The following is a 26,433-nucleotide window of genomic DNA, read 5'->3' as shown; positions in this document are numbered from 1 at the left end:
GCCTTAAGTTACACTTTCTTCCCTGTTTCTGATCTATGCTTGGCTACCTAGATAGTAGGATTTTGTGATTTCATCTTCCTTCCGCGATGATCCAGAGAAATTTATGAGTCTAGTAAGTTTTTTTCTCCCGACGAAAAGTTGCAGAAAGAAGATGTTGGAGACAGTTGCTCTAGTAAGGTGTGGAAACTGGATGCTGGGGATTTGAGAGCAAATTCCGCTTTGTGTATCCAGAGTGGGACCTGAAGAGAAACAAGCAAACTCCCAGGTGGTGCTGATGCTGTAGGTCAGCGGGTCACACTAAGCACCTAGGGACCAGGAGGGTCAAATCCGGAGGCGACTGAGCCATGGGGTTGGGGGTGGGGGGAATGGGAAGAAGGAGGCGACGAAGGAGCGTCAGGCGAGGAGGGGGTGATGCTGAGCGGACGGGGGCAGGCTGCGGGGCTGGAGCGAGGATGCGCAGAGCGAGGCAGGGAGGCGGCGGGTGCGGGCGCTCCGCGGCTGCGCGGCGCGTGCTGGCGGCGGCTCGGTCCCGGCCCGCGCCCGCGGGGTCCCCGCTGCGGCCGGAGCGGCCTGGCTGCGGGATCCGTGCGCAGCGATGGCGGGGCAACCCCTACGGCGCCCGGCCTGGGTACCACTGCTCCTGCGGCTGCTGCTGGCGGGGATCGCTGCTTGCGATGCTAGCCCTGCGGACGATAGCGCGGGCCCGGGCGGCCGGGGACCCCGTGGACGCGCGCGAGGGGACGCGGGCGCGGATGAGGCAGTGCCGCGCCACGATTCCTCCTACGGCACCTTCGCCAGCGAGTTCTACGACCTGCGCTACCTGTCAGAGGAGGGTGAGGCTACCAGAGGGTGAGGGGAGAACTGGGGGTGGGAACTTGAGGGGTGCAGAGGGGTCCGCAAAGGTGTCCGTGGAGGCATACAGCTGAGACTAGAGTACGGAGCCCGGAGCTCTGACCCAGCCTATAGGAGGGAAGTCTAGAGGAACTGTCAGCGCCTGCTCCCCTCTTTACACGTGGGGAGACTAGGGCCGGGAGACTCAGACTCAAGTCCTGTGAGGCTGTGGATAGGAGATGCTAAGCGAGGCTGTAGATAGGAGGTGCTAAGCTTATGCCCCCCTAGTTCTCAGCGTCTGGCCTCCTCCATCCTCCGGCCACAGAGGAGGCGCCATCTGGACTGGGATTCTGGAGCACAGTGCAGCAGGCTGGAAGCAGAAAACCCAACTTAAAGAGACCCGTTGCCCAGTTACCTCCTGGTTGATTTGGATTGACCTAAATTTCCAGGTACTGTCACTCCATCTTTCTGGTGGTCACATTGCCCAGGCTCCAGAGATGGGTCACAGCTCCCTCCCCAGTCCAGCCCATATCTGCTGCCACCACACTTGTAGTCTCCTAGTGTGAGCCACCATTGTTGGGACCATCTGGGCCCAGAGACTGGGGTTTCTTCGCCAGCTTCCCTGAGGAGCTGTTTCAAAGAGTACAAAAGGCAAAGCCATTCTGATAAAAGGAATGGAAACTGGTCTCTTACTTCCTCAGCTTGCAGAAAGCTTGGCAACGAAGGACCAAAAGAATCAAGCTGGGGGTTGAAAAGAGGTTATCAGTTCGTGGAGATAATCTCTTAATTAGGATGAGGTTCAGCTATACGAAGCATACACATATTTATATCTTCGATAGGATAGAATTTTCTCTCTCGTGTAAGGAAACCTAGAAACCCACAATCCAGAGCTGGCATGAGCTCTCCAGTCTTACGGATCCTGGGGCTGGAGCTTCTGCACCTGTGTAATTCTTAGCTTGTAACTTAAGGACCCCAATAGCTGCTTGAATCCCACTTATTACCTTCACATTCCAGAGGATGAGAAAGACAATGTGGGGAGAGAATGCTGACTGCTTACTTGTTAAGAACGCTACTTGGATAGAAGTTTCTTAGCCATGTGGTCACACATAGCTGTAAAGGAGTCCGGGAAGGGTAATCTTGTAGCTAAAAAAGACATATCCACTTGAAAACAATATAACTTGTTATATTAAGGAAGGTGGAGAGAATGGATTGGGGAAACACATTTATCAGAGACTGCTGAACCACCCCTACCCTCCCCACACACACTTAGTGACCTCTGGCTGTTGAAGGGCTGGTGAAGCAGCCTTACCTCACCCTTTCCTCCACTTTGTCACTCAGGGACCTGTGTGCCCTCCATCTTGTTGCTCTACTATCCTTAAGACTTTGTCCTCATCTCTGTAATAGAAGATTGGTGGCTTGCATGTCTTTGTTCAAAATTGAGGGCAGGGGGCTGGAGAGATGACTCAGTGTGTAAAGCCCTTGCCACACAAATCTGAGGAGGTACCTGAGTTTAGGGCATCAGAGCCCATGTAAAGCTAGGTGCGGTAACTCCTGTGTGTGTGTGTGTAATCCTGGTACTCCTGTGGAGCAATGGAGTGTGGAGACAATAGAATCATCGGAGCATGTGAGGCAGCTGACTCACAGCAGCGAACAAGAGAGCCTATCTCCAGGTGGAAGGGAGACCTGACATCTGAGGTTGTCTTCTGATCTCCACATGCACATGTGTGGCATATGCCCATCCACAGCCACACATACATATGATACATGCATGTATGAACACACATACACACACACAAATAAACAAAAAAGAGAAGTTTAGGATAAGTAATTATCTTTTTGGCTGCTTGCATAGATCATCTCTTCTCATTGTCTTTGGCAATTACAAGCATACTTAAGTAATGACTAGCTGCAAGGGAGGCCTGGCACCCCTGAGCCCAGGAAGAAGGAGCAAATGGTGGGGGAAACAACAAGCTAAAGAGAATCTATCACTCTGGGAAAAGATACATATTTTTCCTAAGCATATTTTTCTGAAAACATTAGTCCATATTTCTTCCTTACACAGCCAGTTTACTTCCAAATAACTTAAAGGTAGCATGTGAGCACATATATTCTTACTTAACCAACGAAGAACAAGCCAGACTCTGTGTGTCCATTTACATACATGGAAAGAATGAACTGCTGATTGTATGCTGCTTTTATGAAGGCCAACATCAGGTGAACAGTAGCTACCAAGGAAAGCTTCACAGTCACCCTGGGAAATAGGTTTCCAGCCCAGAACATATTCATTGCAAACAACAGGAGGATATAAAACATTGGATTATGGGTAACTACTCCACCCTGGGTATTCTTCAAGGAAGAAAGGCAGCAGAAAATAGTGTTGCCTTAGTTTTAAACCTTAAGTGAAGCCTTCTGTTCCTGTCACCTGCTGTTGGCTACCCAGGATAAAGGATCTTGAGTCTGAGGATGGTTGTAGCTGCCTTCCCTTTGACTGATCACTGCTTATCTTTAAAACACAATGCTCTGGCCATTTGCCAAACATCCAAATCAATGAGCGGCTCACCACTGAGCTCAAGACCAGTTTGTTTTGTTGTGGCAAAGAGCAGGGTGAGAGGCAGAGAGAAGGACAGAAGCACACATAGGACATTTCTCATCGGCCTGTGTCCTTCCCATGTCAGTCAGGCACTGGATGTAAATATGTATGTAAATATGAACTTATCTCCCTATGAGTCTGTAAGTTCTTCAATGCCGCCAATACATGTCTGATTCTTTCTCTGGGTTCTCTGTGAACATAGTCTTCCATGAACATTTATTGGAGCTATGCTCAAAGTTCTATTTATTTATTCCTATGTGTAAGTGCATGCACACACACACACACACGCGCGCGCGCGCGCGCGCGCGTGTGTGTGTGTGTGTGTGTGTGTGTGTGTGTGTGTGTGTATGTGTGTGTGTGTTCTTATTCATGTATGTAGAGGCCATAAAACAATCTTGGATGGTTACTGGCCTGGAACTTATCCATTCCAGAGAGCTCAGGGAATCTGCCTGTCTCTGTATCCTCTTGCACTGGAATTACAAACATGTATTTCTCACAAGTCGGGATATTTCATATGAGCTCAAGTGCTCCTGCACCGTGATCCTGTGAGTTAGATGCTACTGTTCCCTCCCATCCTTTAAAAGTTAAGGAAAATTACCCACTTTTTTTTTCTTTTCAAATCTTGGCCAAACTCACACGGCTAGAAAGCAGCAGGAGACTATTGGATCGGTGGATTGACTCTATAGAGTAGGTGGTGCAAGGTGTCCAGCCTGCCTAGGCGTAAGGTCCATATTGACAAGCGCTAGGAACAGACTTGAACAGGTAGGAGTGAGGGTTTTCATGAAGGCACTTGAGATGCCTGGTTTCAGAATGAGGCACAAGGCACTTGAAGGCTGCAGGCCGTGAAGGGGCAGAGCACTACTGTGTAAGCACGCGTGTAGGACTTTACAGTCTGCCACTTCTCTTGCTCAACATCCTCTCTGCACTCTATGACCACGGTAAATAGAAGCGACAGTTCAGGTGGCCGCAGAAAGAGGCTGGTGCTGTAGTTCTCAGAGGTGGAGCTGAATGGAATAACCAGCCAGTCTGTGGTTTAGACTTGACCAAATTGAGGGCTAAGTGCATATCTGAAGGCTCCGATGTAACCAGTTATTTAGAAGCAATAAATAGTAAAGCAAATGCCATTAACCACTCAGTAGAGTATTGCAAAATGGACTCAAGGGATTGCAGAATAAGGACACACAGTCCACAAATTAGATGAGAATGGAAGCCACAGAGCCTCAAGCAGCCGAGAGTGGAGGACAGAGGTGGAGCTCGATGACAGTGAGCTGCTTAGCATATGCATGAGGTGGGTGGAGCTCTGTGACAATGGGCTGTTTAGCATATGCATGAGGTGGGTGGAGCTCGGTGACAGTGAGCTGCTTAGCATATGCATGAGGCGGGTGGAGCTCAGTGACAGTGGGCTGCTTAACACGTGCATGGCTGTGGGTTCAGCCACCAACATTTTTTCTAAAACAAAATTACTAGAAAGACTGAATCCATGTGAGAAAGGAGAAGAATCTTTACAATGAAAAAAACCTCTAATGTAATATTATTCCTTTAGGTTTTGTAAAGGTCAACCGTGGGTGTTATTCCTCAGGAGTCACCCACCTTGTATTTTTATTTTGCTTTGATGGAAGTGGGTGATTTATATATGTAGAAGCCGGAAGAAGAGAGTAGACATTATGCTTTATCATTTTCTGCCTTGTTCCGTTGAGGAACTATTCTAACTAATAGTCTGGGAGCCAGCAAACTCCCATGATCCTCCTGTGCCCCACCCCCACCCCATTGCTGGGTTACAAGCATGTGCAGCAATGCTTGACTTTTTGCATGGGTACTAGGGATTTGAACTCAGATCCTCACGATTACACATCGATTGCTTTTACTTGCTGAACCATCTTTCCAGCTCCATCTTGGTTTTTTTTTTGTTTGTTTGTTTTTTGTTTTTTGTTTTTTTTTTAAGGCAGGTTTTCTCTTATGGGGCTGCGGGCCTCACCAATCCAGGGATCCACCTGTCCGCGTCTTCCCAATGTTCGGATTACAAGCAAGGGCAACCATACCCGCTTCACAGCATGGTTGCTAGGGATAAAACTGAGGCTCTCATGCTTGTGTGGCAAGCACTGTTCCCAGATCTTCATGTAGGATTTCATTTTGGAGAAAAATGGTAACAAGATGGGAAATGGGGGAGAGGAAATGAGCCAAGCAAACAAACTGATGTAAAGGAGGAAATGAATATAACTTATTAAGACAGGCAAGGGAGCCATGTCTGGGTAGTTCAACCTATTTATCTCATTACTGAGGAAGGCAGGTCAGTATACACGGGGAGTCAGGACGCAGGGAAGGTGAAGAAGTACTCGAAAATTATACAAGAAGAGGATACGGGTTTTTTTGTTTTGTTTTGTTTTTGTTTTGTTTTTAGATAGCCAGTGGAGAAGTTGGACCTGTTGTGCATTGTTAATGAGGATGTAAAATATTACAGCCCTTTGGAAAATGACTTGGCAGCTCCTCAAAAAGTAAAACGTACAGTTACCGTATAATGTAACAGCAATCGTATTCTAAGGGAATTGAAAATATATCCACATAAAACCTTCTACACAGCTGCCTGATTCAGAATAGTCCCAAAGTAGGAACAACCAAAATGCCTACCAACTGATGAACAGATAAATAAATACGGCCCACCGGGACAATGGGGGTGCTATTCTGTTAGAAAGAGGAGTGAAGTTTCAATGCGTGCTGCAGGGTAGATGAATCTTGGAAACATCGTGCTAAAGGAAAAAAACGGAGACCAGGCCGCATGCTTCCATCAACAGGCAACATACAGAATGGGGCAAATCCATAGCAGCAGATCATACGTCAGAGGGCACTAGGGCTTACACAGACGGGACTAGGGAGTGGCTGCTGCCTGGCACTTGGCTTCTTGCTGGAACCATGGAAATTTTGTAGGACTAGATAGTAGTCGTTGTGCAACCTTGTGGAGGCGTAAAAAGCACTGATTTGTGCACTTTAACATGGCAACTCTTCTGATAGGTCAGAAGTCCATAAGAATGGAAGCAGATAAAACCAGTTAATACGAAGCTGGTTTGTCTAGTACTTGGGAGGCTGAAGCAAGAGGATTGCAAATTTGAAGTCAGACTGGAATTCATAGCAAGACCTTATCCAAAGAGGGGGGCAGGGATCTGAGTGAAGAATTAGAACACCTGGATAAAAGGAACCAAGACGAATGGGCTGGCTGGGTGGGGTGGGTGGTGGTGGTGCAGGCACTCAGAAGGTAAAGTGCTTGCCCAGCCCAGACAGAGTGAGGACATGGAGGAAGCTGTTCCTAGAGTCCAATGAGAGAACTTGTGTCACCTCAGAAAGTGGAAGATCTAGGAGGATGCCTGATATCAGCTTCTGGCCTCCACATGCACAGTTGTGCACACACATGTGTGCTTACAGACATGTGAACATGTATTCACATGCACACTACACACCACATAAGAAAAAAAAGGAAGAAAGAAAAGAATCTAGTTAATTAATAACAAATCTTTCAAATAAGAAAGCTCAAGGCTCAATTCTACCAAATATTCAAGTGAGAAATAGTGCTCTCTCTCTCTCTCTCTCTCTATATATATATATATATATATATATATACATATATATATATAAACTTTAAGAATCTGTTGAGCTGGAAAGATGGCTCAGCGATTAAGAGTACTGACTAAATTTCCAGAGGACCTGGGTTCAGTTTCCAGCACCTACATAGTGGCTCACAACTATAACTTCAGACCTAGGTGACCCAGGGTCCTCTTCTGGCCTCTATAAGCAATGCATGCATTTGGTATACAGACATGCATTTGGACAGAACATCCTTACATCTCTTACATTAAAAAAGAAAGGTTAATTTAAAAAATTGATTATTTTTGACTGTGTGTGTGTGTGTGTGTGTGTGTACGTTCGCTGTGGGGGGGTGGGGCTGTATAAACATGAGTGTCACATTGTAGGTGTGGAGGTCAGGGAGCAACCTGTAGAGTTGTTTTCTCCTTCCATCGTTAAATGGGTTAGGAGGCACAAACTTAGGTTATGCAAAAGATGCCTTTACTCACAGGGCCATTTTGCCAGTGCTGTAAACGTATTTCAGGGAACAGAAAAAGAGGAAATAATCCCAATTCATTTGATGTGACAACATAACTTTGTTAGTGTGGCAGCCAGGCATATAGATATATATTGAATATACAAATATATTGGAAGAAGTAAAAAAGTGATGTTTTGGGCAAAGATGAGCTTTAAGAGAATCGAGATAGTAACAAAATCTGACACGATATAATTAAAGTTGGACTGTGAAGGACAAATAGTGTCACATAGTGGTAAAAGAAACAATAAATCAGGAACCCAGTGTGTAAGGTTTCAGGGATGAAGATGTGGCTCAGTGGTAGAGTGCTTACTCAGCATGAATGAGGTTCTGGGTTCATTACTTAGTACTGCAAAAATAACTATTGATACATATATGCATGCATGTTATATATAAGTATACATATATCTATAATAAACACATGCACAGGGTTTCTAAATACACGAAACAGTAATCTGTAATTATATTAATTCTATAGCATAAATGTATTAATAATAGATATTAGGGAATACATTAAATACGTAAATAAATAAATGTCCAAACAAAATGAATCAAATTCAGCACACTACCCATAGCATTAGAAAAAAATCAAATTTTAAAAATAAAAGATATGCCAGGTGGTGGTGGCGCACGCCTTTGATCCCAGCACTTAGGAGGCAGAGGCAGGCAGATTTCTGAGTTTGAGACCAGCCTGGTTTCCAGAGTGGGTTGCAGGATAGCCAGGAAACCAGGCTCCAGAGAAACCCTGTCTTGAAAAATTAAATAAATAAATAAATAAATAAATAAATAAATAAATAAATAAAAGATACATATTGTTTGACTTCTATAAATAATAACATTATCTAAGTGAGCATATAAACAAATGCAGAACCACAATTTTTTTTGAACACCCAGGAAGATTCTCTAAAATTTCTCATGAGCTGGTCAGAAGAAGTCAGAGGATTACAAAGACTCTACATAGTACACATAGATGTCTTCTGATTATAGTGAGATGAGATTGGAAGTTAGCGAAAGCCCAAGCAGGCCACCATTTGATTCCCTAACCCTAAAAAGACAAAAAGAAAGAAAATAAAAGGATCATAAGGGGCAATGCCAATTTAAAAATATTGACTGAAGAGGTAGAAAGGAAATCATAAGGGAAATTATGATAGCCTTCTGTTGAGCTATCAAAATGTTGTATGTCAAAATGATGGCATTAGAGATGACACAGCACTGGCCACCAAGCTTGACAACCTGGTTTGGTCCCCAAAACTCACTCCCAGGAGCTGTCTGCCTACCTCTACAGGTGCACGGGGCCATGCATGCGTTCATGCACCTATTTAAAGCATGCCATGACGTGGTTCTAAAGTATGCTCACGGGGTTTATGCAGCTATTGCCAGAGTCATATTTAGAACACCCTGATCACCCTGAAAAGAAGCCATATTTCCCTAGAGCCAACACCATGCAAGCAGACGTTCTGTGTTTCCCCTCGTCTCTGCCCTTGGCAACCATGAAGCCTTCTGTCTCATTATTTGTCTATCAAGGACATCTCATGCACAGAGGATGGTACATTATGTGGTCATTGTTGTTTTTGTTACTTAGTTGGACTTTTTAGGAAAGCTTTTAAAAGATTAACATAGCCTAGGAAACCAAGCTCTTCCTCTCCAGCAGCAGTGAGCCAGAGGATGTGAAAGAAACCAAGATACAGCTCAAAGTAGCAACAGAGATAGACAGAATCTGATTTTATCTACCTAGAGAAAGAAAACGGACTATTAAGGGATATAAAGAATGGGAATAAACGACAAATCATGATCTTGAAAAGAAAAATCTGATTTTGTAAATATACCAATTCTCCATCCAGTCACAGTTCATCTCAAACTTAAGACACTTCCACACAGTCCTTCAGTCCAGTTCTGTAAAGGAACTTTACACATGATTTCTATTCATTGCACGGAAGAATCAAGTCCCAAGAATCAGTGGGATAGTTTTGCCTTGCTAGATAATTAAGGCACATTTGAAAGCTGAGTAATTAAAATAACATGGTTCTAGTGTACCAAAAAAGCCCCAAAACAAAACCAAAACCAAACAAACAAACAACAAAAAAACCCCAGAGAATCTAGAAATAGACCCAGGTTCACGAAAGAACTGATGAACCAGAACAGAGTTATCATAAATTACCAGAGAAAGCATGAGTTGTCTCATAAGTTATTCTGAGAAAAAAAAATTGATTCAACATAAGGAGAGCGGGGGTGTGGTGGCTTATACCTCTGATCTCAGCATTCTGCAGGCAGAAGCAGGGGGATCTCTGTGAGTTCCAGGCCAGCTGGTTCTGACAGGGAGTTTCAGGTCAGCCAGAGATACACAGTGAGACTCTTGTCTTACAAAACAAAGCAAAAAGAAACCCAAACAAATCAATGTAAGTAGAAAAATGCAATTGATTTCTCACCTCACATAAGATAATGAGTAAATTCCCAGTGGGTCAAAGCTCTCAGTGCGATATCAATATAGCACTACAACAGTAATAAGTAAAAAATGAGCAAAATAGCTCGTGTCGATGGGGGGGGTGGGTAGAAAATGATCCCTAGAGACCCTGAAAATCACAGACCAAAAGCAGAGAAATTCTTAGCTTAACCTCATCCAAGTCAAATATTTGGGTTTACAAAAAAAAAAAAAAAAAAAGAATCTTAGCAAAAACAAACAAATAAGAAAACAAGATCGTTGGGAAGATGGAAGGAAAAATAGGAACAGCTGAGACTAGCAATTATGAAATATATAAAACAGATACCCTCCATGACAACGTTTAGACAAAGTTTACAGAAATCGACCCCAGAGACGAGGGAACCCAAGTGCTTACTACAGATATGAAGGGACATTTGTGTCTGTCAGTGCTGAGGGAAATCCAAATTAAAATAATAATGAGTTCATGTGGAGCTTGGATGTGGTGAAACTGGGCCAGTCAATCATGCAGTACCCAGGGGACTGGAAGCCAGTGTTGTTCAGAATAGTAATCTGCTCGGGCTTGGTGTAGATAGAGAGGTCATCCAGCCATGTTTCCTCTGGGTTACGAAATGAAAATCTCCTAGATAGATCCCCAGGAAATGTGGGTAAAGGCATGTTATGTTTTTTGCAATTGGAGGAAACCAGCAGGTAGAGATGTGTCACTTACGTGTCTGTGATCTACGGGGAGCAGCTTAAGGTGGGAAGATTCCTTAGCTTCATGGTGTCACCCTGTTGTGGTGGGATAGACAAGGTCAGGTAGTTCAACTCCAGGCATCAGACGTGAGTGGCAGAGGTTGTTCACACCACAGTGGAGCCAGACAACATGGAGGAGGGATGATTCTTGAGACGCCTGTTCCTGGTAACCTCCTTCTGCCAGCTCGGCCTCGCTTCCTTAAAGGTTCCATGCCTTAAAACAGTATCACCAGGAGCTGGAGAGATGGCTCAGAGATGGCTCAGAGGTTAAGAGCACCGACTGCTCTTCCAGAGGTCCTGCGTTCAATTCCCAGCAACCACATGGTGGCTTATGGTCATCTGTAATAGGATCTGATGCCCTCTTCTGGTGTGTCTGAAGATAGTGGCAGAGTACTCACAAAATAAGTAAATAATTCTTGCCAGGTAGTGGTGGTGCACGCCTTTAATGCCAGCACCTGGGAGGCAGAGGCAGGCAGATTTCTGAGTTTGAGGTCAGTCTGGTCTACAGAGTTAAGTTCCAGGACAGCCAGGGCTTTACAGAGAAACCCTGTCTCAAGAAACAAGCAAGCAAACAAAACAAAACAAAGCAAAAACAACAGAAAAACAGTATCACCAGCAGATATCAAGTGTTTCAAAACAAACAAACAAACAAACAAACAAACAAACAAACCTAAAGAGTCTGTGGGGCCATTCCAATTTAAGCTACTGCAGGAAGCAATTTCCATGTCCCTATCTTAGAGAACATTTAAGCAAATGTATTTATATCCATCTTATTTCTCAACACAAACTCAGGTGTCTCTAAGGGGCCTCATGATGAGAAAAGACATCTACTGCTACAATTCCAAGACTCTAGAGCAGTAGTTCTCGGCCTTCATAGTGCTGCAACCTTTAAATATGGACTCCCTTGTGGGGGTGACTCCTAACTATAAAATTATTTTCATTGCTACTTCATAGCTGTAATTTTGCTGCTATATAAATTGTGATGTAAATATCTGTGTGTTCTGATGGTCTTTGGTGACCCTTGTGAAAGGGTTGTTCAAGTTCCAAAGGGGTTACAGCCTACAAGTAAAGAACTGTTGCTCTAGAGTATCTTTTCCAGGAACCAGGGACAAAGCCCAAATTATCTGGGATTTGGGGACAGCTTACATAGCAATAAACAAACAAACAAAGACTAGTGTCTAGTAGTCTAACACAGTGGTAAACTGTATTCTAAACCTGTTAATTTAATCCACAAACATTAAGTGGAAACATTTTTAAATGGATGTGCAAGCACAGCTCATAGAATTCATGTTCTTATTTGGTTTTGTTTTAGAACACACAATATAATAGAAAATCAGTATTAACAAAGACCTCTCCAGAACATTTGCCTAAGCTATGTCCCAAAACTTGCTTTAATTTGGTGTCCAGAAACCAAAAAAGACAATGCTACCCAATGCTACCCAATAACTAGTTCTTAGTTAAGTTTAAAACATTTTAGTAGCCATAATGGTCCAGGGATGATAATGACAACTGGTATTTACTGAAGTGAAATCTATCACAAGCCAATGTTAGCCTAGACGCTGGGAATGACTCAGAATTCTGTGATTGAAAATGGAAGAGGGAATCTGGGGGTGGTGCTCAGTGAAAGAGTTTTTCCAAGCTTTTGTGAGGTTCTGAGTTTAGTCATACACACAGAGATGCAGATCAAATGAAGAAAATGCAGAACTTGAGTCAGAAGTAAAATGGAAGAAACTCACCTCCAGCATCTTAATGACAGATAAGGAAGTAGCCATTGCATTCCTGGACGAACACTCTGGAGGAAGAAAATTACCTTACTTCAGTGACAAACAAAAGTAAGGGCATAAATGAAGGTGCTTACTATGACATGTAGCATAAATGAATACAAAGCATCAATAAATACAAAGAGAACAATAAAAATCCTATTCAAGGCAGGATGTGGTCTGTACTAGTGAAAATGATGTAGGTCTTAGTACAAAATAGGGTAAATCTAGAATTAAAGCATTTGAGGCAGTTACCTAGGGTGTTGTTTGATCCAGTGCTCCAGTGCTGGGGTAGTAGAAGCAGGCTCGTGCCAGGATAGCATAGCCTGGAGACATTTGTGAAAAGTCTAAAGCTAACAGAACTAAATAAGACTTCACTGAAGTACTACAAATCAAAAGGGCAGGTTTTACACTGCCTAGGTCTGTCTGTGGAAGGATGCATTTCACCATTGATCATTCACTCAGTGTCCAGTGCCAAACATCACGCTGGGCACAGAGGCATGCACGGCTGCTGCACACACAGAGTGAACACCCCAGGTGAAAAAGATTTCCCTTGGAACCTGGAGGCCTCTGTGGACTTACTCTCCAGCATTGCTTAAATGCATTATGGTGTAAGTAATCTCAGAGGGACAGTGCTAGCCTCTGTGTGTTGGAAGGACTTAGCCTATGGGTGAGTGGTGGCCCAGAGACATGAAGTTGTAATATCCATTCTACATATAAATGGAATCACCCAGCTATCAAGTTAAAAGCTGGACCTTTGTCATCTGCCTTACTTCCTGAGTGTGTGCACTGTTGTAAAGTTGAGATTTTACATCAACTTTATGTAGAATGGTTGTGTAGGTGGTTATGTAGAATGAGGTTTCTACTCAAGGTTCCTGGTTGCTTGCTTGAAATGAAATAGGAACACACTTATTCAGAACATCCACCTGAGACAAAATCCAACAGTATGGATGCCCTCATGAAGGGAATAGTCTGACTTCATCAAAGACCCTAAACATCGCTAGCAGTGATGATAGAAATAGGCAGTCACATTCTTTAGAATTCTCATTGTAAGTATTGCTACTGGATTTCTCTGACCATCATTTGTCTTCACTGCCCAGGCTACCCTTTCCCCACTGCTCCTCCTGTGGACCCATTTGCCAAAATCAAAGTGGAAGACTGTGGAAGAACGAAGGGATGCTTCAGGTAGGTAGAGGTGGAAGTCTGATCATTCAGGTTCAGAAACGTATTGAATTTCTCCAGGGAGGATTCCAACCTGCAGGCATTGCTATGTGGGCACATGGGTCTGTCTCCCCCTTTTAACTTCAGCGAGGTTATAGAAAGCTCAGATAAGAAAATCCAGTGCTCAGGGGTTTTGTTTGTTGAGACAGGTCTTGCTGTCCTTGAATTCTGGGGAATCTCATCAATTCTCTGTAAAACTGGTGTCACAAGTATACATCACCATGCTTGGTTAGTGTTCAATTTGGGCATGTTCTTTTTTTTTTTTAAAGATAGAGTCCTAATCACTTTCTATGGCCATGATAAAGACAAAACGGAGAAGGTTTGTATCACAATTCATCTCTGAAAGAAGCCAAGGCAGGGACTCAAACAAGGCAGGAATGTGGAGGCAGGGACTGAAGTAGAGGCCATGGAGGAGTGCTGCTCATTGGCTTGCTCCCATGGCTTGCTCAGCCTGCTTTCTTCTACTACCTAGAATACCTGACCAGGGCTGATACCACCCGCAGTCAGCTGGGCCCTCCCACATCAGTTGTCAGTTAAGAAAATGCCCTACTGACTTGCCTATAGGCAATGTGATGGAGGCATTTTCTCAGTTGAGGTTTCTCCTCCCCATGAGGTGTCAAACCAACAAAAATATAACCGGACAGACAGGTTCTCCTACAGCCCAGTCCGCCCTTAAATTTGTTATGCAAACAGGGATAACCTTGTATTTCTAATCTTTCACCTCCCACATTCTGGGATGACAGGTGCATGCCTAGCTTATGCAGTGCTGAGGATTGAACCCAGGGCTTAGTGCATGCTGGGTAAGCATTCTACCAACTGACCTACACTCCCAGCCCTGACGATTCCTTTCCAAATAAATAGTCATGACTTATGGATTGCGCATGACGCTAAGCATTGGTGATTGTAGCTTATTAGTTTGAGCGAGTTCCTACAGGATTCTTGGTAGCATTCCATCAAGCTATGACAAGCTCCAAAAGAGCATGATGACCTGTGCCTGTAATCCCAGCACTCAGGTGCCTGATCCTCAAAGGTTTGAGGCCAACCTGGGCTATTTAGTGAAAAGACCCCCTATCAGAGAAAAGACAGGTGGAGGGAGGGAGAGATGGAGATGGTCATGGAGAAAATAAAAATGGATGAATGTCACTTGGTTTGGTAGAGAGCAGTAGTGTAGAAGCTTCTCAGACAGAGGTTTTGATGGAGGCTGCATTGAAGTGCTAATCTTGGTGATTGCTCGGGGCTCAGCGGCTAAGGAGCCAAGCATTGATTCCAGGGTCTTGAGCTTTATTGGCTTACAAGGCTTTTCTGAAGACCTGTCAAAAAGTTCCAGTTCTATTATCATTGAGCAAAAGTCATCAGCAGTATCTGATTCTGGTGGCGGTGATGGAGAAGGAAGTTTGTAGCTCGCTGGCTCCGTGCTGCTGGGCTTTCCCTCTGCTCTCTGCTCTCTCCCTCACTCATTCCTTCATGTTTCACCCCAGCTCCAGTGGCCTGCACCGTATGTCTTCTTCCTGTTACTTGGGGTATCTCTGCTAACACAGGAGCTTGAGCTTGTCACACATCAGCACCCTGGGTCTTGTTCATGCAGACATCTGAGAGCTATGCTTTTATCCCCTCACCCATTGATGCAGTGCCCTCTCTTCCCCTCCCTTTCCCTTCCCCTCCCCCTTCCCCTCCCCTCCATTTCCCTCCCCTCCTCCCACCCCCTTCCCTCCCCTCCCCCTCCCCACCCCTTTTCCCTCCTCCTTCCCCCTCCCCCTCCCTTCCCACTCCCCTCCCCTCCCCTTCCTTTTCCTTCCCATTCCCTCCCCTTCCTCTCCCCTCCCCCTCCCCACCCCCTTTCCCTCCTCCCTCCTCCCTTCCCCCTCCCCTCTCCCTTCCCCTCCCCTCCCACTCCCCTCCTCTCCCTTTTCCTTCCCATTTCCCTCCTCCTTCTCCTCCCCTCCCCTTTCCCCTTCCCTCCCCTTTTCCCTCCCCTCCCCTTCCCTTCCCTTCACTCTCCATCTCCCTCTCCCTGCCTTTTCTTTCCTGTTCTTTCTTTTATGCCTAGAGTCATGCACATTACAAACACATGCTTTGCCAGTGAGATACACCCCACTACAACACTGTGTACCATTCTGACAAGGGTGGCATACAGTGCTCCTTAACTAGGAGCAGCACTGTGTTACTGGTCCCCACTGGTACAGGCTCCATAAGTCATTTGTAAGGATTTTTGTTGCATTTATTTATTTGTTTATTGTACATGCCTATATGCACATATGCACATGTAAGCATGTGCACTTATGTCAAGGCACTCATGTGGAGGTCAGAAGACAACTTGCTGGAGTCTTCTCTTTTTCTACCATGTCAGTTTCAGGGAGCAGACTTGGGGTGCCATGCTAGGTGACAGGTGTTCTTACGTATGGAACCATCTCACTTGCTCCTCTGTAAGAAATTTGAAATTTCTGTTTTCTTCTTAGTGATGCCCTATATACATAGTTTTACCATCTAGAGAACGACCTCATGTGCTGTTTTAGTATCTGACTGTGACTATGTCAACGTCACGTAGATTTCATAAGTTAATCATGTACCTGTGTTCAGCAGCTATTAGACGATGTTGTCACGTGTGAATTGTACGAGTGTGGCTTTTGCAGAAGACCAAGAGATTAACTTGCAGGAGTTAGGCCATCATCCCATGTTTGTAATAAGGATATGCTCAACTCAAAAGTACCTATGGTACAGTCAGAGGCACCACATGCACCTCATGTGGAATCTTCCAGGAAAATCACACCCTTTATCATCACACAAATGCTGTGAATTTCAGGATTTCTGTTTTTATTTCTAAATCTGTGATATTTTAACTATGAAAAGTTACAAGGAAAAATAGTCACTCTACATTTTAAGAAAAACTTGACAGACTTTTAATTTGAACAGAACCAGTTTGAAGCCTGTTGCAGGCCATGACTTCACTATACAACCTAGCTGATCTCCCTCCGCTGTACTTCAGTGTGCTCATAAAGGGGAGCAGGTCCTATCCATGGTCCCTGCTGAGGAACCTGTGTTTCCAAGATCCCTGGAAGCAGCAATAGTTAATAGCATTGTTCAGGACCCTTGGGTTGCACTCTGGATGCTCCCTTTTTGTGTTTGAATCATGTAGAACTAACAATGTCTCTTTTGGCAAATCCTGCAGATATGGAAAGCCAGGCTGCAATGCAGAAACCTGCGACTACTTCCTTAGCTACCGCATGATAGGCGCTGATGTGGAGTTTGAGCTGAGTGCAGACACGGATGGTTGGGTTGCTGTTGGATTCTCTTCGGACAAAAAGATGGTAAGGTGTAGATCTTTATAGAAGATGCTTTTTCTCTTTGTTTCATTGCTCTTCTTAAGATTTTGGAAGCTAATGAGTTCATCAAAGAAGTAGAAGCATTGTATTTGTCATATCTCTCTAATTGCACATTTAAAACCTTCAGAGGCTCAGGGGGTGGTGTCTCATGCCTTTAATCCCAGCTCTTGGGAGGCAGAGATGGGTGGAGCCCTGAAGAAGAAACAATAATAACAACAAGACAACAAAACAACAACAACGACAACAACAACAGAGGTTGGAGAGATGGCTCAGCAGGCAAGACCACAAGCTGTTCTTGCAGAGGACCAGGGTTTGGTTTCCAGCACCCGTAGCAAATGGCTTGCAGTGCTTGCAACTCCAGTTCTAGGGGTTCTGATACCCTCTAGACTCTGTGGGCCAAGTATCTAACTCACGTCTATTAGGTTCCATCCCTTACATTTGCCACTATTTCCAAAAGTGCCATAGACAGAGAGCAGCCTTTACCGCAAAGGCCTTTGGGAACTGCAGACCAAGGCACCACAGTGGCCATAGCAAGGAGATCTTACTTCTGGGGTGTTTTGAAAGCATCACTTGGGGATGGAGAGACTGCTCAGCAGTTCAGAGTGCTTGCCACTCTTCCAGAGGACCTGAATTTGGTTCCCAGCAGCACCCATGTTGGGTGGCTGATAATCTCCTTTAACTAGAGCATCAGGGGATTTGATGCCCCACCTGGCCTTTCATGGTCATCTGCATGCTCATGGTATAACTCTCTCTCTCTCTCTCTCTCTCTCTCTCTCTCTCTCTCTCTCTCACACACACACACACACACACACACACACACACACATGACAGTAATAGATTAACCCTCTGAAACTAAGCCAGTGGAACCAGCACCTGGACATAAAAGCTGCCTACACTACACCAGATGAAGGACTATCTTTCCATGGACTCCTGGGAAGCGGAGCCTGAAGTCCCCTGTTAGCAGCTCAGGATATGGAATGACTGCCCAGGACCTCCTGGGCTTTCTCTTATTCTGCTTTGGTTTTATTGTTGTTGATGGTGGTGGTGGTGGTGGTGGTGGTGGTGGCGGCGGCGGCGGCGGCGGCGGTGGTGGTGTGTGTAGTGTGGGACAGCCATGGGGTTCAAAGATGGAGCTGCTCTTAAGATCAGTTTGCCATTCTTCTGGTGGCCAGGGCCTGGGGGGCTGTGGTAAGGGGTGTGGTAGGTAGAGCCCAGACCCCATCCTGTGAGTCACCCCAATAAAAGAGAAGGAAAGTAGGAAGCATATGGGCTCAAGACCAGCAGAGGCTACACAGTGAGATCCTGTTGGAAAATAAGGAAGGGAGAGAGGGAAAGAGGGAGGAGGGTTGATTTGAGGGCTCAGATAACAGGCTGACTGGGGAGCCTTTACAGCATCACTGTAGTATCTATGAGAGTAGAGGTCCCTCCTTTCCTCTCTCTCCTCTCCACTGAAGCATGCATTAAATTAAAAACAAAAGCCTGACAATGTATAGCAAGAGCAATGTGTATTCCCTTTTTAGTAACGTTGAATTTTTATGGCACAGTTTTCAAATTAATTTCTTTTTTAACAGCATCTTTGGGTTCCTATCTAAGTGATATGCCTCACAGGCTCCAGGAACTGCCTCCTCCATCATCCTTATCCTCCACGCAATGGTACAATCGGCTAATCTTTAATGTTTTTTAAATTGTTCCAAAAGAAAAATCAAACCTCCAGATAGGCTACATAGATAGTTCCCCAGACTTTCCTCGTTCACCCCTCCCTCCCTCTCTCTCTCTCTATCTTGTGCCAGATGCATCCTCTGATAGCTGTTTTATTATAGCAGTGTGCACCTAAAATGTATCATTTCTGACCATTTTCCAATGTATAATTCAGAGGCACCGATCACAGTCTCTACCGTGAAGTCATTGTGCAATTTCCTATTCCAGAACTAGGAAACTCAAATGACATTTTGCTGTCCCTGTGTGGCTCTCTACTGCTGCTGCCTCTGCTGCTATGTGTGACTAGCATTTTCTGGAAGCATTCATGCTACGTTACAGATATCATAATCCTTTAAATATTTAAGGGGGTTCTCCTAAAATCAAAGACCTTGTCTTTCATTATATAGTTTCCCTATCAACCTCAGAGAGTTTGAGATCTGTAGGCTAGTACTGCCAACTATATTATTTCCAAATGTCATTGACCAACACAATCCTGCCTAGGTGCCCTATTGCATTTAGTGGTCATGTGACTTTAGTTTTCTTCACTTTGAAATAGCTTCTGGGTCTTTTAAATTAATGAATGGATTAGTTAACTGTTTGGGGAAGTTTTGTTTGGGTTAGTTTGACTTGGTTTGGTTTGGTTTTTGGAGAGAGGCATTCTCTGTGTAGCCTTGGCTGTCCTGGAACTCATTCTGTAGAGCTGGTTGGCTTCAAATGCAGAGACCCACCTGCCTCTGCCTCCTGAGTGCTGGGTTTAAAGGTGTGTGCCACCACTGCCTGGACTTCGCTGAAGTTTTATTTTGTTAAGAGCTTCAAGGTGGATTTTCCTAGTTGCACTGCTTCCCATGGTTTCGTGCAGGAATCCATGGGTGGTGACACATCCCCCAAATGTCCCAGTGGGAAGGTCCTAAAATGTCAATCATTGTGATGCTGACTTTGCTCAGGTGTTTTAGACTTTTTTTTTTTTTTTTTTTTTTTTTTTTTTTGGTTTTTTTGGATTTGGTTTTTTCGAGACACGGTTTCTCTGTATAGCCCTGGCAGTCCTGGAACTCACTCTGTAGACCAGGCTGGCCTCGAACTCAGAAATCCACCTGCCTCTGCCTCCCAGAGTGCTGGGATTACAGGCATGTGCCACCACTGCCTGGCTGTTTTAGACTTTTTTTTTTAAAGGATTTTTTAAATGTTGTGTGCTTAGTTGTTTATGTGGGAGGTATGCATGCTGAGCTACACTTGTGAAGGTCAGAAGGCAACTTGCAAGAGTTGGTTCTCTGTTTCTACCAAGTGGCTCCAAGGAATGGAACTCGGTCATTCTGATTGGTAGCAAGATGTTTCTTATTACAGAGGTTATGGGATACATATTTCTGAGTGAAAAGTTTGCAGACGACAAATCTTTGCCTCTCCTCTCCTCAACCTTTTTCTCTGCTAGGGTGGTGATGATGTCATGGCCTGTGTCCATGATGACAATGGCAGAGTCCGCATTCAGCACTTCTATAATGTGGGCCAGTGGGCAAAGGAGGTTCAGAGAAATCCTGCCCGAGATGAAGAAGGAGTTTTCGAGAACAACCGTGTCACCTGTAGGTTTAAGCGCCCCGTGAATGTTCCCAGGGATGAAACGATTGTGGATCTGCACTTGAGTTGGTACTACCTGTTTGCTTGGGGTCCGGCCATTCAGGGTAAGCCTACATTTCAGCCTCTGTATTGAACACCAGTTTCCACAGTTCACGGTTATATGGAGTCCCACTGTGTGTGCATGAGAGCCACAAGCACCCCAAGTATTTCTACGTGGAAAAGAGAGTATGGGTCGTCCCTTCTGAAGGTTCAAAAGAACTTACCATGCAAGGGGACTCCTGACAGAGTGCACACATGCTTAGCTAGAGTGTGTAACACAGCATAGGATGAGCATGCCTCTCATGAAGCAGTCATATGTCTGCTGAGGAGGGCAGATGTTTCTATTTGTCCCTCGCCCCATCCTGCAGAGCTCTAGATATCATTGCCCTTGAATTATAGAGTATAAGAAACTCACTTGTGGTGGACAACTAATTAATGGGAGAAATAAAACTCAATTCCAGGTCTTTCAGACTCAAAAGCCAGTGAACTCGTAACCATCATTCCTTTAATAAGAAAACACTAAAGAGGAAAGAGTTTCTAGAGATTTCTCTAGATCCTGACAGCAAGCATTAATTCTCACTTTATGACCATTCTCATGGTCATAAAAATCAATTAAAATGCTCTCGATTTTAACCCAATAATTCTCAAATATTAAGGCGGATAGCAATACCCCAGCTATATTGGTAAGTCAAGTCTTCTGCATGTTAGAGGTAAGGGCTGAGACTCTGTTTTTCTATCAAGTTCCTATGTATTTCTATCAAGCAGAGCTGTGGATGATGTCACTGCCTCTCAGGGTAAAGCTCTCTGGTAGTTTCCTATCAAAGGCCCGAGGGCATCATAAGAGACCTTTGAGAGGTTGCTTAAATCAAGTCATCTTGTGAGCCCTCCAGCTGGGCCACCTAGTGGCCTTCCACCTGGTGGCCTGACCAAGATTGGAGGTGAGTTTGGTTTGCAGTCCTGTATAGAGAACTCATTCTCTCATTCTAGCTACTAGGAATTTTTCCTTCCTTCCTTCCTTCCTTCCTTCCTTTCTTTCTTTCTCTCTTTCTTTCTTTCTTTCTCTTTCCTTTCTGCTTTTTCTTTTTCTTTGAGCCAATTGCCTACTATATTGTCCAGGCTAGAATCCTTAGTGCATAGCCCTGCACCCAGGTGGCTTCTGTCTCACTGTGTGTTCATCTGATCTGCCCCTCCCCCACATTTCTTTCCATTGATTTAGAAAGGACATAATCTTCCTTTGCCTTCTCTCTTCCCCTTCCCATCCATTGGCACCTGGGGAAAAGCACTGGATGCCTCTAGACTGTGGTCCCTTTCCATTCATTCGCTGCTTTCCCAGAGTAACCCCACTGGATCTGCAATGGTATCTTCGAGCCTTTTTAGTGTCCTGGGAAATAAATGATATTTTAGCTTGGAGAGATGAATTCATTTCAAACAGTAAGATTGGTATCTAAAAATTTGAGTTTTTAGTACTGATCTGCCCCATGGTAGCTGTGTAGGCTGTTATCTAAATCCAAACTTCATTTCTTTATACCTAAAGTGGGGGCTTACCTCACCGGGTTATTGACTAGTGGGTGAAGATAAGCATGTGGAATTGCTTTAGCAAATTGAAAAATGCTGAACAGTAGTTCCATTCCATCTGTGGGAGATTTCATGGAGACTTCCAGTGTTCACATTTGCCCCTATACATAATGTGTAAATTAGAATTCAGTACGAGTTTTACAGTGTTACTACTAATAAAACAACCATAAATAACAGTACACTGTAGTAAGTCATATAAAATTCCATCATTTTCTATTTCTAAAAATATCTTACTAGGCTGGAGAGATGGCTCAGTAGTTGAGGGCACTGAATGCTCTTCCAGAGGCCAGGTTCAAATCCCAGCACCCACAGGACAGCTCACAAATGCCTGTAACTCCAAGATCTAACACCCTCACACAGACATGCATGCTGGCGAAACACCAATGAACATAAAATGAAAGCAAACAAATTTAAAAAATATCTTGCTATCTCAAACTATATTTTTGAACTGCAGTTGACTATGGTCATTGAAAGCAGAAAGAAGCCTTGGGTAATGGGGACTCTTATGTGTTTGTTCAAAAAGTCATCCTCTTAGAGTCTGACATCTAGGATTTTGAGAGATCCAAGTTCATCTGAATTTGCCTGATGAGCTCCCTCCCGGTTCTCTTCTCACTGTTTCCAGACAAAACAGACCTATTCCCACCCACATACCGGCCGCTGCTTTTTTTGTTTTCTCAGAGTTCTAACATCTGTGCGTTCTATTCCTGTCTCATAGAGACATAAACTTTGAGCTAAATCTTGAAGGAACAGAAATTCTCTTTCCCTCAAGAAAGCCATGAACTGGAGGTGCATGGCATAGCCTAAGAGGCCCATCAAGGGCCAGTGAGGGAGGTCCTTACATATCCACTGAGAGTGGGCCCTGTGGGGCGGGCCTTCCCTGCCAGCTGGGAGAGACCGTGTGGGAGGGAGCTGGAGTGGATGCTCAGTACGCTGGGTCCAGAGAGAAAGGCCTGTAAAAACCCCCACTCAGGGCAAACCAGACTGATGGGACAGACCTAGGCATTCAGCTGCTCTGGAGACCGAGGCAGAAGGATCACCAGTCCAAGGCTTGTTTGGGCTACAGGGCGAATTCAAGGCCAGTCTGACAAGCTTTTTGAGAGCCTATCTCAAAGTAAAAAGCAAGACTAAAAGAAAGTTGGCAAGCTGGAGCTAGATAGCTCAGTGATAGATGATTGCTTAGCATGTTTTTGACCTGGCTTCAAATACTCCAAAAACCCTGACTGAGCTCCAGTCCCAGGGAAGCCTTTTTTTTGAACTCTCATGCCTCAGTTTCCCTAACCCAGGCTTAATCTTTTTTTTTTTTCAGGAAGTCAGACATGACTAATCAACTTTACCTCAACAAGCATTTTTTTCTTTTTTAAGATTTATTTATTTATTTATTTATTTATTTATTGACTTTTCGAAGAGAGGGTTTCTCTGTGTAGCCCTGGCTGTCCTAGAACTCACTCTGTAGACCAGGCTGGCCTCGAACTCAGAAATCCACCTGCCTCTGCCTCCCAAGTGCTGGGATTAAAGGTGTGTGCCACCACCGCCTGGCTTTAAGATTTATTTAATGTATGTGTATGAGTACACCGTAGCTGTCTTCAGACACAGCAGAAGAGGGCATCAGATCCCATTACAGATGGTTGTGATCCACCATATGGTTGCTGAGAATTGAACTCAGGACCTCTGGAAGAGCAGTCAGTGCTCTTAATCACTGAGCCATCTTGGAGAGATGGCATTTCTTTCTTTCTTTTTTTTTTTTAAAATGTTTTTGTAAAGATTTATTTATTATATGTAAGTACACTGTAGCTGTCTTCAGACACACCAGAAGAGGGCATCAGATCTCTTTACGGATGGTTGTGAACCACCATGTGGGTGCTGGGATTTGAACTCATGACCTTTGGAAGAACAGTCGGTGCTCTTACCCACTGAGCCATCTTTCCAGCCCCGGCATTTCTTATTTTTAACTTTAATTAATTAATACCATTTTTTGCATCCCAATTGAAGCTTCGCCTCCCTCCTCCCCCTTCCCTCCCCCCTTCATCCCCTCTTCTTTTCTTCTGGAGAAGGGGAAGCCGCCTCCCACAGATATCAACCCACCTGGCGCTCAAGTTGCAGTAGGATTAGGACTCATTTTCTCCTATGAGCCTAGCTGGGCAAGGCATCCCGGGCAGGGAAAGGGGCCAAAGGCAGAAGACAGCCTCTACTCCAGTTGTTAGGAGTCCCACTTGAAGATCAAACTGCACATGTGCTACATACACAAAATGAAACAAAATACTCACTGGGTGTGGTGGTACATGCCTTTAATCCCAGGATCGGAAGGCAGAGGTGGTTGGATCTGAGTTCTAGGCTAGCCTGGGCTACACAGAAAAACCTTGTCTAAAAAAAAAAAAAAAAAAAACATAGAAAGAAAAAGAAAGGATGAGCTCTTGGTTCACGCAGTTCTCCTGCCTTAATCTTAGTCTTGCTGGAATCTGCAACCACAGATGTGCACCTTAGCATACAGCTTGAACAAATCAACTTCTTACAATTTCTCTTTATCCTTTTACTTCTTTAGTGCTGAGGATTAAACCAGGGGCCCTCAGATGTGAGGTGTTCTCTCTGTCGCTGACCTGTGCAATCAGCCCTCAAACATTTTACACACAGAATCTCCTTCTTGAACTGGTGACTGGGTAGAGAAGAGTCCTGTCCAAGGACTTGTTAGATCAGCCATTCTTTCCAAACTGTTCTTCCCCGCTTTTCTGGGAAAATCCCTGACATCTGGCATGCCAATCTCTTTTGTCTAGGGAAGTAGCCCCTCTCCCCTTCTCTTTTCCCTTCTTTATTCTTTTCCTCATCCCTGTGGTTCATTCATGTGAGTGTACAGATGAGGTTAGAGTAAAATATCAAATGCCTTCCTTTATGCTCTGCCTATTTTCCCCATTCTCTCTCTCTCTCTCTCTCTCTCTCTCTCTCTCTCTCTCTCTCCATGGTCTCTCTAAATGGTCCTGGCTATCTTGGAACTTACATCTATGGTTCACCAGCCTTCCGAGTCACCGGTCTAAAGTGCCTGGCTCACCCTATTTCTTCAGAGAGAGTCTGTTAACGGAACCGGAACCTGGCCTTTTTGGCTATACTGGCATGATGGCCATGAACCCCTAGACTCCTACCTGTCTTTGATCACCCAGTGCTCAGAGTACAGACACACATCTTTGCTCCCCAATGTTCAGCTTATGCATACATATGGCCATGCTTGGCTTTTTACGTGGGTGTTGGGGATTTGAACTTAGGGCCTCATGTCCTCATGCTTGCAGATTAAACAGTCCTACCTACAGTGCCATCTCCTTAGCCAAAGGCTGCCTCACTCACTTGCCCACAGGCAATGAAGGATGGCTTCCACTTATGTGGGAGACTGGTGCTCTCCAGAGCTGCTGATCTACATCTGCAAGATTTGGGGCTGTGGAGGCAGCTCAGGGATCAAGCATTTGCTTAGCATGCTTGAAGCCTTAGGTTACCCCTTCCTAAAGATCCGAGGAGGCAGAATCAGTAATGTTTGCTGCTTGTATAAAATATAGCCCACCCGCCTCAAGGCTGGGTTACTCAGGTTAGGATCGCACACGGCTATTACAGAGAGCGCAAGTTCAGTTCCGAGTACCCTTATCAGGTCTCTCTCTCTCTCTCTCTCTCTCTCTCTCTCTCTCTCTCTCACACACACACACACACACACACACACACAGTTAAAAATAAAATAAATCTTTTTTTAAACCAGCTACCATGGAACAGAGAGAACAGTAAGTTGTCTGATCTTGGGGTGACTGCAGATCAATACGAACTCTCTTTGGGTGTAAAGATAAATGATTTCCGTGCTCTCCGTCATATGGGCAATGGCAGAGAGTTCTAATGACGGCTCTGTGCCTGAATCCAGATTTTATAGGCATAGGCGTTAGTGTTTGTTTCTGCCCTTGAGCACTGTGCTGATTTGATGCGTCCTCCCCTACTTCTTTGTTAAAGGCGCCATCACTCGCCATGACATAGACTCGCCACCAGCCTCAGAGCGTGTTGTCAGCATTTACAAGTACGAAGACATTTTCATGCCGTCGGCTGCCTACCAGACCTTCTCCTCGCCATTTTGTCTGCTTCTCATTGTCGCCCTGACTTTCTACCTGCTGATGGGAACCCCTTAACCACTGCCGCTGCCACCACCACCACGAGTCACAGACTAGATGGAGTGAAAAACCTTCAGTATATATTTTTCAAAAACCGCCTGTATAATTTTAGCTTCTATGATCTAAAAACAAGTCATGATTTCAACATTTTTTGGGGGGAAAAAAAGAGCAAGCTTCTCTCCTAGTCAGACAGGATTGTCAAGGCAACCCTACTTTCAGGAAGCCCTTCAAACATTTGCAAACACTTCCAAATACATTTTCTGTTTGAGCTTCACAATGTCTATGCATTGGCTTGGTAAAACTGAGGGCCATCATACTGATTGGGATTTAAACCCAGACAAAAGGGCCTTTTGTTGACCCACATGTCTCACAGCTTGGCTGATCGGACAACATACAGTAAGGCAGGGAAAACTGAACCTGGAAAGTATCCCTCAGAACAGTCTT

At 44.7% G+C, this 26,433-nt stretch overlaps 1 protein-coding gene across 1 annotated transcript; it reads left to right on the top strand.

Moving 5' to 3' along the window:
* Window positions 1-595: 595 nt before the first annotated feature.
* Window positions 596-26,007, top strand: Frrs1l (ferric chelate reductase 1 like). The gene is made up of 5 exons (XM_052175499.1): window positions 596-833; window positions 13,541-13,625; window positions 16,828-16,966; window positions 20,106-20,352; window positions 25,835-26,007. Exons 1-5 carry the CDS (start codon window positions 596-598, stop codon window positions 26,005-26,007), a joined length of 882 nt encoding a protein of 293 aa, XP_052031459.1.
* The last annotated feature ends 426 nt before the right edge of the window (window positions 26,008-26,433 follow it).

Source organism: Apodemus sylvaticus, chromosome 3 (genome assembly GCF_947179515.1).
Source record: "Apodemus sylvaticus chromosome 3, mApoSyl1.1, whole genome shotgun sequence".
NCBI lineage: Eukaryota > Metazoa > Chordata > Mammalia > Rodentia > Muridae > Apodemus > Apodemus sylvaticus.
The sequence above is the reverse complement of the archived record's forward strand: the minus strand, read 5'-3'. Positions and strand labels throughout refer to the sequence as shown.